Raw genomic sequence first — 12,036 nt, 5'->3', positions numbered from 1 at the left:
GTCTGTTCTTTCAGCCTAGTCTACAGAAGAGATACAGTATATCAATTAACATCTTCACAGAAACATTCAATAATGTCAATAATGGGCATTGATTTTATGAGGTGAAGTTATGCAGAGGAAGATAAAGGGAGTAGTTGGCGAAGTAAAATGTATAGCCAATGCTCTTATAAAATGGTTGAATCCCACAAACATATTTTGCTTTTTGTTCATTTACCTTCTTAAAACATCATGATATGCCATTTTGTAATATGTGTGTAGTGTCAAGACTTAGATCAATACTCTGTAACATTTTTGGCTTGAAAAATGGATGTATTCGGGGTTCTATTCAATAAGGGCGCAAACAAAAAGGCGACCTTCAAAAGGGCGACCTCAATTGGGTGCGGAGAATAAAAGCGCACATAAATAAAAGCGATCTTCAAAAGGGCGACCTCAATTGAGCACCGAATAAATGCGCGCGCAAATAAAGGAGCGCTTCAAAAAGGTGACCTCAATTGAGCACGGCAAATAAAGGCGTTCGTAGATAATTTAGTTGAAATGGCTCTGGAATATGTGAAGAGCAACAAAGGTGCAGATCTACTCGTAGTCGAAGGCTATACATTCAGAAAGGAGAAAACTATCAACGGGAAACACATCTGGAAATGCACTGAATATAGGATTGGAAAATGTTCGTCTCGCTGTCATACCAAAAATGTCATTGCCTTAATCTAATTTTCTGTAATTTTGAAAACAACGAAATATAGAGAGCTTTAGAAATAGTTCGTTAGAAGTAGTTCGTTAGAAGTTCATGCATTAATTAATTGGATGTTTTAATATTCTTGCTTTCACTTTTTTATACGTTCAATCATTGCCTTTGTCTAATAAATTTTCTGTAATAATTTTGTTGCGTTTGCCTTTATTCGCTGCGCCCAATTGACGTCACCCTTTTGAAGCACTCCTTTATTTATGCGCGCATTTATTCGGTGCTCAATTGAGGTCGCCCTTTTGAAGCTCGCCTTTATTTACGCGCACCTTTATTCAGCGCTCAATTGAGGTCGCCCTTTTGAAGATCGCTTTTATTTATGTGCGCTTTTATTCGCCGTGCCCAATTGAGGTCGCCATTTTGTGCGCGCCCTTATTGACGGATACCTGTATTCGGTATGTTTTAAGGCATTTGCATTCAGCTATGGACTTGTGTACCCTTAAGCCCCATTGTAAGCTGCAGAACCAGACAAGGTATTAAAGAAAAAAAAACGCTTCACTTTAGAATGCAGTTTTATGTGGCAAATTAATATATACCATGATTGTGAAGAAATGACTTGTACTTAAAAAAAAATAAAAAAAATACCAAACTTGGAATGTTTGCTATGCTGTACTGTACAGACTTGTTACTTGATTAGCTTTGTGTAGAACATTAAATCACAAGACACAGGGGGAGGTCCAATGTGGTACCACTGGAAATCTCCTGTCCACCACAGGAACCAGCATCTAAAACATTTCTCCCCTAAAGGGCAGACCAAGTCAGGAAGTGTGCTTATTCTTTAGTGGAGGGCAGTGGCTCCCAAACTTGTTCCTTGGGGACCCACTGTGACTGCAGGTTTTTATTCCTACCAGATTCACAAACAGTGGTAATATTTAATCCCAATTAATTAGATTATCTTTTTTCTCTTCTCTTATTGTGCTTTCAGAAAAGCACAGTAGTATGATGTTTACATTTATAAGACATTTAGAAATATTTCTATGTTTGCTATAGCCTTAAATGATTTCCTCTCTCTTGCTGTTTTCCTATTATTTTGCCATTTTCCTGTGTAGTTTCTTCCCTCCATTGTATCCTAATAATGACAATTAAAAACAAGCAGAGCAGACAGCTGAGCAAACAACAATGAATGATGGAAGGCTGCAATAACTTCAGCATCAGACCCACTAATTAGTACATAATGGATTAAATAACAAGAGCTCTAGGAAAATCAGGATAAAAATATTATTAAAAAGTATAAAAATTGAAAACAGAACTGCTTAGTACATTTTAATAAAAATTTACCAAACTTAGTTTTATAACTTTTTCAATGATCTCAAAACACAGAGATTGGGAAATAACAGCTTACTTAATTTGGCAGGAAGTCTAAATGAAAACTTGCTCATTTCCAAGTAACCATTGATAAAGACGGGTGGGAATATTTTGTAATATAATATTTTGTAGTTTATTATTATTATTATTATTATTAAAGCTAATTCTTTTTGATCCCTTGTTCTTACATAGTACTCTGTATCATATAGGTTGGATGTATTTTTCATGATAATGTTAAATTTGAAGATGCTTTCTTTTATTCACATGTGTGCTCTTTTCCCTAACAGGTCCATTTGTTGTGCCTCTTAGCCAATGGTTTCTTTAGGAATCGAGTCTGTAATGAACCCGACCTTCATGCCATTGCTTTGTCTATAATACCTACAAGATTCACTCAAGATGTGCCAGAAAAGATGGATTTATTCTTCTTGTCGAATTTGGCTAAGTGGTAAGTGCTGGTAATACAGATATTGTTCCAGTTTTGCGTGTATTTGAAAGATTGTTGATGTAAGAATTGAATGGTATTGCTGCAAATTGTTTATTTTAGTTCATTAATTTACTTAATTTAGTTTTTCCTCTTGCAAGGAATGGTCAATTTTACCATTAACTTGGAGTGACCATCCCAAATGGTGTTTATTTGCCAATACAAAAACAATGTAGATTGGAATATATAGAAACAATTGGTTATGTTTCATATGTAAATTTAGTTATGCTTCATTCTTATTTTCTAGTTCCCAGTTTTCTGAATTGGTTATTTAAAGAGCAAAATGCAATAATTAAACACAATCTAGTCATAAAAATAACAAAGTAAGAACATTAACTCACTAATATCTGAGCCTTTTGTATTATACTGGCTACTATTTAAAATCTTTTCTTAAAAAATATTAAATAATTACAAAGTCTGTTTCCAGGTTTTCTAATAGACGTTGTTTAGAAATCATAGGTACAGCAGATGCAGAAAACTCAAAGACTGACTAGGCTAGTCTAGATGGATTAGACTATAACAAACCGAAAAGTAAAGATTAAGAGATAGCATGCAGTGGTAAACAGGAGCTTCTTCTTTTCCAGTTGTTGATATTGCTATCCTGAGTAGAGATTTTGTAATTTGTGCCATCACCATTGTTAGCTCCTATTGTATAAGCCACTGTCAACTGTTTCTTTCAGGTTTACCTCCGCTTTTGTCCTTAACCCACATTTATCACTCGACGAGAATGAAAACCTTCAAGTACGCCTGGAGAAGAGGTTTGCACAGTTTGCTGCAAGAGATACTGAGGAGATGACTCATGTATGTGTTGTTCCTAAAACTTTCCAGCAATCTTACGCTTTTGTTTCCCATCCCACAATGAGAGCAGTCATTCTGCCTCCATATTTATTATTTTTTCTTTTTCAGATTTTCTTAATTATTCTCCGTGCATTACGTTTATTCTGCCGCCTAGTGATTTCTCTACAGCCAATTTCAATTAAGAGTCTGCCTGGCAAGGTAACTTGTGAATTTCCCATTGGGATTAATAAAGTATCTATCTATCTATCTATCTATCTATCTATCTATCTATCTATCTATCTATCTATCTATCTATCTATCTATCTATCTATCTATCTATCTATCTATCTATCTATCTATCTATCTATCTATCTATCTATCTATCTATCTATCTATCTATCTATCTATCTATCTATCTATCTATCTATCTATCTATCTATCTATCTATCTATCTATCTATCTATCTATCTATCTATCTATCTATCTATCTATCTATCTATCTATCTATCTATCTATCTATCTATCTATCTATCTATCTATCTATCTATCTATCTATCTAAGTCAGCATGTGGAGGATAATGTTAGCTTTGCTGTGTGTACATTTTGTTTTGTGATTTTGGTTGGTGAGTGGTGATTTAATGTAGCATACAAAATGCATTGTGAGTCTAATGAAATGGAAGGGGTATGGGAAATTCATAAAGTGATTTAATATTTAATAATTGTTGAATTGTACTATTTAAATTAGATAGAATTATAATCTAAAAAAACCTATTAATGCCTTACAGAAAAACCTCAGCTCTGTCAATAAAGAGAAGCCCGAAAAGAAAGAATTAGAAGAAAGTAAGGTAAACATTAAGAAGGAAGATGATGATATGGTCCCACTGAAGATCCAAGGTGTTAACAAGAGGGCAGCCACTGGAACAAGGTCTAAAAAAATGGCAAAAAAACAACGGCCATCTGATTGCAAAGATGATAAGCCTCAGAATTCAAAAGAAGCTTTGCAAAAAACGAAAAACAACAGGCTAAGGAAAGTGGCATCCAAGGTTTCATACAAAGAAGACAGTGATGAACAAGATGGAAGTGATTCTGATTTTCAGTTGTCTCATGGCTCTGATAGTAGTTACTCTGAAGGTGAGAAGGAGAAAGAGAAGAAAACAGTCGGGGGTTCAAGGGGAACTTCTATACCTGCAAAAAGAAAATCGTTTGGAAAAAGTAATAAAGAAAAAAAAGAAAGTTCTAAACAAAGTAAGGTTTTAAGTGAAGATGATGAAGAGTTGGATAAAAAAGGTATGCAGGGGACAGATCAGTGGGTTGAAGTATACCTTGAGCGTTTTGGCAAATGGAGTTGCATTGACTGTATGGCACCTTCAGTAAACCAGCCCCAGAACTGTTTTAAGCATGCCACAAAACCTGTAAAATACATTGTTGGCTTTGATAATAATAATTTTGTCAAAGATGTCACAAGGCGATATGATCCAGCATGGATGACATCCACCAGGAAACTGCGAGTCAGCCCAGAATGGTGGGAGGAAACCTTACTATATTATCAAAGTCCCATCACTGAAAGGGAGAAGAAGGAGGACCAGCAGGTAAGTAGTCTTGAAAAGTAATGTTTGAAAAACAGTAGGTGTAATACATTTCACACACATAGTATTCTAGTCAGTCAGATATTATCCGGAACTTGGTTTCACATTACATTTGAGTGGAAGTGTCTGTATTTAGTCCAAATGCAGTGTTTTTGTGACTGAAACAATATTTTTTTTTTGTTATTGGTAGTATATTTTTTTGGACTTTCTCTGGCATAATGCAAAAAATTCATTGCAAACAGATAATAATTATCTTTATAAAATGTTTAAATGAAAGAAAGAAACCAAAGGCATAAATGAATCGGTCAAAAACCGTAGAGAATTACAGTGGAACCTCGGATCATGACCATAATTCGTTCCAAAACTCTGGTCGTAATCCGATTTGGTCGTGAACTGAAGTAATTTCCCCCATAGGATTGTATGTAAATACAATTAATTTGTTCCAGACCGTACGAACTGTATGTAAGTATATATTTTTTTAGTTTTTAAGCACAAATATAGTTAATTATACCATAGAATGCACAGCGTAATAGTAAACTAAATGTAAAAACATTGAATAACACTGCAATAGTTCGCACTATAGCGCTAGGAACCGCTTGCTAAAAGCACTTTTTTTTTAATGAGTTTTAAGCACAGGGGAAAAAAATAACATTTGAAAAATCCGTAATTTAATAAACCACCAAGAAAAGTAACATTGCAACAATGCACACTACGAACCGATCGCTGTAAACAGAACTTAAAAAAAAAAAAAAGCCCAGTGCATTCTTTGCCTTCTCTACCTTATGCATCCAGCCCTCCCTCTCTTGCACTCTCTCTCTCTCTCGTGTGCGTGTGTGTGTGTGTCTCTCTCTCGCGCGCCTGTGTGTGCGTGTGTGTGTGTGTGTGTGTCTCTCTCTCGCGCGCCTGTGTGTGTGTGTCTCTCTCTCTAGCACGCACCTGTGTTTGTGTGCCTCTCTCTCGCGCGCCTGTGTGTGTGTCTCTCTTGTGCATCTGTGTGTGTGTGTCTCAGTCTCTCTCGCACGCCTGTGTGTGTGTCTGTCTGTCTGTCTCTCTCTCGACTGTGTGTGCGTGTCGCGCGCTCTCTCTCTCTTGCTCGCTGCACAGGAAATGCACAGGGAGAGACTGAACACGTACAAATCGAAAGGGAAACTGGCTTGTTTGTATACCGAGTCTGTGGTCGTGAACAGATGCAAAAGTTTGGCGAACTTTTTGGTCGTAAACCGATTTGTACGTGTTTCGAGACGTTCGTGAACCGAGAGGTTCCACTGTACCAGCAGAATTAAGTGGTGACCTTTAATGCAGGCACCATTTAACATTATGGGTCTGTCATATACAGTCATATGAAAAAGTTTGGGAACCCCTCTCAGCCTGCATAATAATTTACTCTACTTTCAACAAAAAAGATAATAGAGGTATGTCTTTCATTTCCTAGGAACATCTGAGTACTGGGGTGTTTTCCGAACAAAGATTTTTAGTGAAGCAGTATTTAGTTGTATAAAATTAAATCAAATGTGAAAAACTGGCTGTGCAAAAATTTGTGCCCCCTTGTAATTTTGCTGATTTGAATGCACGTAATAGCTCAATACTGATTACCTGCAACACCAAATTTGTTGGATTAGCTCGTTAAGCCTTGAACTTCATAGACAGGTGTGTCCAATCATGAGAAAAGGTATTTAAGGTGGTCAATTGCAAGTTGTGCTTCCCTTTGACTCTCCTCTGAAGAGTGACAGCATGGGATCCTCAAAGCAACTCTCAAAAGATCTGAAAACAAAGATTGTTGTGTCTCATGGTTTAGGGGAAGGCTACAAAAAGCTATCTCAGAGGTTCAAACTGTCAGTTTCAACTGTTAGGAATGGAATCAGGAAATGGAAGGCCACAGGCACAGTTGCTGTTAAACCCAGCAGGTCTGGCAGGCCAAGAAAAATACAAGAGCAGCATATGCGCAGGATTGTGAGAATGGTTACAGACAACCCACAAATCACCTCCAAAGACCTGCAAGAACATCTTACTGCAGATGGTGTATCTGTACATCGTTCTACAATTCAGCGCAATTTGCACAAGGAACATCTGTGTGGCAGGGTGATGAGAAAGAAGCCCTTTCTGCACTCACGCCACAGAGTCACTTGTTGTATGCCAATGCTCATTTAGACAAGCCAGATTCATTTTGGAACAAAGTGCTTTGGACTGCTGAGACAAAAATTGAGTTATTTGGTCATAACAAAAAGTGCTTTGCATGGCGGAAGAAGAACACCGCATTCCAAGAAAAATACCTGCTACCTACTGACAAATTTGGTGGAGTTTCCATCATGCTGTGTGGCTAGTTCAGGGACTGGGGCCCTTGTTAAAGTCAAGGGTCACATGAATTCAACCCAATATCAACAAATTCTTCAGGATAATATTCAAGCATCAGTCACAAAGTTGAAGTCACGCAGGGGTTGGATATTCCAACAAGACAATGACCCAAAACACAGTTTGAAATGTACAAAGGCATTCATGCAGAAGGAGAAGTACAATGTTCTAGAATGGCCGTCACAGTCCCCTGACTTGAATATCATCGAAAATCTATGGGATGATTTGAAGCAGGCTGTCCATGCTCGGCAGCCATCAAATTTAACTAAACCGGAGACATTTTGTATGGAAGAATGGTCAAAAATACCTCCATCCAGAATCCAGACACTCATCAAAGGCTATAGGAGGCATCTAGAGGCTGTTATATTTGCAAAAGGAGGCTCAACTAAGTATTGATGTAATATCTCTGTTGGGGTGCCCAAATTTATGCACCTATCTAATTTTGTTATGATGCATATTTTCTGTTAATCCAATAAACTTAATGTCACTGCTGAAATACTACTGTTTCCATAAGGCATGTCATGTATTAAAAGGAAGTTGCTACTTTGAAAGCTCAGCCAATGATAAACAGAAATCCAAAGAATTAAGAGGGGTTCCCAAATTTTTTCATATGACTATAATACTGGGCACATAATTTTGTTTACTACACATCTGTCATTCCCTACACTAACAGCTGCAAGTCTGACACTCAGAAATTTTCATGTTTTCCATAGTATAGTGTATAGTTTTTTTTTTGTTTTTTTTTATTAAGATACTTGTAACTTGTGTGGCAAAGGCGCTATATAGGCGTTGACCCGACACAGACTGACAGCAGTGGCATGTATAAAAATAAACAAAAAGGTTTTATTTTTGTCTTCAGCCGTGGGGCACATCTTCCCCGTGTCCCACAGGTCCTACACAGTCCCCAAAACACACCAAAAGAAAAACACCCAAAAACACTTCTTCTCCTTTTCTTTTTCTTCTTCTTCTCCTTCTCCTCCACGGCAGCTTTGTCCTCCTCCTCCCGACTCTGTCGCCTCAAGTAGTGGCTGCAGGCTCTTCTTATAGCCCACCCGGAAGTGTAGCTGCATTCCAGCCCACATGGGCTCATTAAGCTGTGCAGCTCCTCCCGGTGGTGGCCACAGAGCCCAACAGGGCTGAGCCCTGAAGTCCCACACCTGTGGCCCCAATGTAACCCAGGAGGGCTGCTACCACGTGTTCCGGGGGATGTAGTGTGCATCTCATGGCTACTCCCCCAAACCTAGTGTCAAAGGGGCATCCCAGCCGTCCGCCACACTTGGTTTAAAACTATAGCCAAGTCATTACTAGTGTGGCTAATGACTATCACTGCTTGAAATGACTGATTTTTAATTTTTTATCCATATTACTAACTGAGAATGGTAAACCGGATATGGACGCAGGGACCTGCCCGTGGATGCAGGAGACATAGTGTGCAGGCGCCACACAAAGCCCCCCTCCCCAGAGCGAAACGGGAGAGACTACGAACCGTCTGACATGCCGCAAGCAGGAGAATGGTAAACCGGATATGGACGCAGGGACCTGCTCGTGGACGCAGGAGACATAGTGCGCAGGCGCCACACAAAGCCCCCCTCCCCAGAGCGAAACGGGAGAGATTACAAACGTGCGCAGGCACCAGAAATAAGTTAAAAATAATGTGCTGCTTGGGATCGTACAAAACGCCGAACGCGACCCACCGTCTGAAACTGCGGAGGCAAAGCAGGCACAGGTTCAAACCGAATGAGCTCGACTGACGGATATACGCCTTCAACTCGCGTCTCAAACTGCAGAAGCAGGTCAAGCACGGGTTCAAAACAACGTAAGCTCCTACAACACGCGTCTGAAACTACGGCTGTCCAGCGGGCACGGGTTCAAAACGCCGGGGGTAGGCGAGCGAAGCCCCCTTGTTCACATATGACTTGAGTCCCATTTTCAGCAGACATTCCTGTAGTGTCCTTATGGTCATGACTCTTAGTTTATCCTTAATTAGTCATTTTAAATGCTAATGGGTTATATGAAAAACCTTTGTAGTTGCATTAGCAATACTGAAACCTGTTATTCTGTTCACTTGGGTTACAGTGTACTGGCATTCTTAAAGTTCAGTTCTGGTTTCAAAAATGGCCAAAATGAAACAACTTGCTCAAGAAACATGTCAGTCTTTTACCATGTGATAGATTACTCAGAAACTGGAGATTTCATTAAAAGTTGTCTATTACTGTCTTGAGAGAATATGGCAAACTTGATCTAATGGCGATGAATGAAAATGGGGAAGGCCCAGACTGACAACTGTATTACAGGATAAGTACATCAGAGTGTATAGTTTGAGAATCAAAAACCTTACAGGTCTTCATTTGGCTTCTTCCTTAAATACATGCCAAATGTCCATGTCATCTTCAACAGAGAAAAGTCAATTCTGGGATGCTGACCAAAATACGCTTTTCCAGTCATCTTCCATACAATGTGTGTGACCTTTTGCCCATTTTAATATTTCTGTTTCAGACATGGCTTTTTCTTTGAAACTCTGCCTCAAAGGTCAGCACCCTGGAGTCATCTTTTACTGTTGCAAATGACACAGGCATTTGATGTGTACTAAAGGAAGAAGCCAACTGAGGACCTGTATGATGGTTGTTTCTCAAACTACAGGCTCTTATGTCCTTCACCTGTTATGCAGTTGTGTATCTGGGTCTTCTCCTTCTTTTTCTGTCCTGGTTAGACTCAGTTGCCATCATCTCCCAAGATTGTAATAGACAGCTTTGCATGAATTTTTCTGTTTATTATTGCCTAGAGTAACCTTCATTCTTCATGACATGTTTCGGTTTAATTTTGGCCATTTTTAGATTTCAGCTGTGCGCATCCAATCACAAATCTGTCAATTAGAATTTAAAATGACTAATTAAAAATAAGCTAAGGGAGATGCTCTACAGGAATGGCTGCCTGTAATGGGGCTTTGTAGTTATATGTAAATAATAAATTAAAGGCCATTTCAAGCAGTAATAGTCAATAGTAATACTAGTAATGTCTTGTATTTTAAAATCAATGTGATGATATCTGGATTAATACTTTTTTTTAACTTCTATCAAAACCTCGAGTGTGTCCAGACTTTTGACTGGTACTACAAGTATACATTTTCTGCACATTTCCAAATTGAGTAGATGCTTTCATGCTAAAACAAAGTACGTGAAGGACGTCTGAAAATGACTTTTTTATATATATGTGATAAGGATTGGCTTCCAAAAACTGCATAGTTGGGATGAGGAACAACTTGGAGCTGGGTGTATGTGGAAGCCAGTCAAGCTGATGTGCGATCATTGAGCCCTTACTATGAATTGTTAAGGTGTAAGTTAAGTATAAGCGCTCTCAGCAGGCTACTATGTCAGATTTCTTCGATGTGTAGTTTCACATTTTAGGGACCATTTATGTAGTGTCTGTTGGTGAAGTCTACCAATAAAAAAAAAAAATCACTGATTCTATAAGAATTAAAAGAAGTTTGAGCAATGATAAGCTACCATTTCATCCATCAAGTTCATGGGTTAGGCAGCATCTCAACCCGGGATAAACATTCTGAGACTTGGCATTTAAATTTTGTAATGAATTTAATAAAATTGAGTGTTCCTGTCTTTTTCTAAAATATTCTGTGATTTGTGAACATACCCTATACTTCACTAAAAATGACAGAACGCTTTTGCATTGAAGAGGGTCTTTCTTTGTTCAGTCTGCCGTGTTGTACCATGAGTGAATGCCAGTGCTTAAATTGGTAGGTAAACCATTGGAAGACTGTCCTGGTGCTTGTGGGTGATCTGTTAAAGCCAACCCTTTATAATTCATTTAGGTTCAACGTTTATTGTATGTAATTTTAGATATACACGATAATAATGGAAACCTATTTATTTATTTTTAATAAAGCTTCAGACTCAGCTCTTGGACCAGCCCTTACCAGCTTCAGTTTCTGAGTACAAGAATCACCCGCTGTATGCACTTGAGAGACACATATTGAAATATGAAGCCATTTACCCGCCAACCGCAACAGTCTTGGGCTACTGCAGAGGAGAAGCGGTGTACTCCAGGTGAATCAAACAGGCTTTTTATGCTTTATGCAAGGCTGAAAAATGACTCTCAGTTCTCCATATTGCTAGAACAGTTTTTTAAAACAATTTTGGTATCAGAGACATCTTCTACTCCCTTACAGTTAAAAAGGAAAGTACTTTTGCTTGTCACTTCTCAGTAGTGCTACATGTTCCTGTTAACAATCCATTGATTCTTCTACAACATGAGAAACTTGATGAGTAGCCAATGTATATATTCTGTTTGATGCTGTCTGTCCTCCTACACCGGGATCAAATCTTTATCACTAGTTACATTAGTTCCATCTGCAGTATGGCTTTCCCTTACTTAACCCACCAGCAAATGCTTCACTTGGTCTTAGAGTGGCCATAGTAGGCAACCTTGCCCTATTTTAAACTCGGATTATGCCAGTTCTCCTGTGCCAAGATCTGACAGTGTGATTCAGTTAAAATGGCGCTATCCCAATGGCAGCATGCAGCAGTACTGAATGGTTTAAGCACAATACACTAGCAGAAGTGTCCAGCTGGGTAGTTTAATGCATTTTAAGATGGTGCCATAAGCTCCAGAAAATACATAACTACAGTTTCTTCCAAGTTGTTTTTGTGATTTTAATCAAGGATAAAAGGAGAATATAACTGGCCCAAGTGATGCTCTGATTATTTGTCCTAATTAGGACTACAGTGCCTATATAAGTTATTCACCCCTTTTAACGTTTTCACATTTTGTTGTTATAAAAAACT

General features: G+C 38.4%; 1 protein-coding gene across 3 annotated transcripts in view; it reads left to right on the top strand.

The window, feature by feature from the left end:
* The window catches only part of xpc (xeroderma pigmentosum, complementation group C), a 46,289-nt gene that overhangs the window by 20,000 nt on the left and 14,253 nt on the right, over nt 1-12,036 (top strand). For all 3 annotated transcript variants that reach the window (XM_028825094.2, XM_051921158.1, XM_051921157.1), the window contains 5 exons: nt 2,332-2,489; nt 3,206-3,326; nt 3,432-3,521; nt 4,088-4,891; nt 11,138-11,298. In XM_028825094.2, coding sequence (XP_028680927.2) covers nt 2,332-2,489; nt 3,206-3,326; nt 3,432-3,521; nt 4,088-4,891; nt 11,138-11,298 — 1,334 coding nt within the window. The remainder of the gene's footprint in view (nt 1-2,331; nt 2,490-3,205; nt 3,327-3,431; nt 3,522-4,087; nt 4,892-11,137; nt 11,299-12,036) is intronic.

The sequence above is a fragment of the Erpetoichthys calabaricus genome, chromosome 18 (assembly GCF_900747795.2).
Source record: "Erpetoichthys calabaricus chromosome 18, fErpCal1.3, whole genome shotgun sequence".
NCBI lineage: Eukaryota > Metazoa > Chordata > Cladistia > Polypteriformes > Polypteridae > Erpetoichthys > Erpetoichthys calabaricus.
This window is presented reverse-complemented; position numbering and strand designations above follow the sequence as displayed.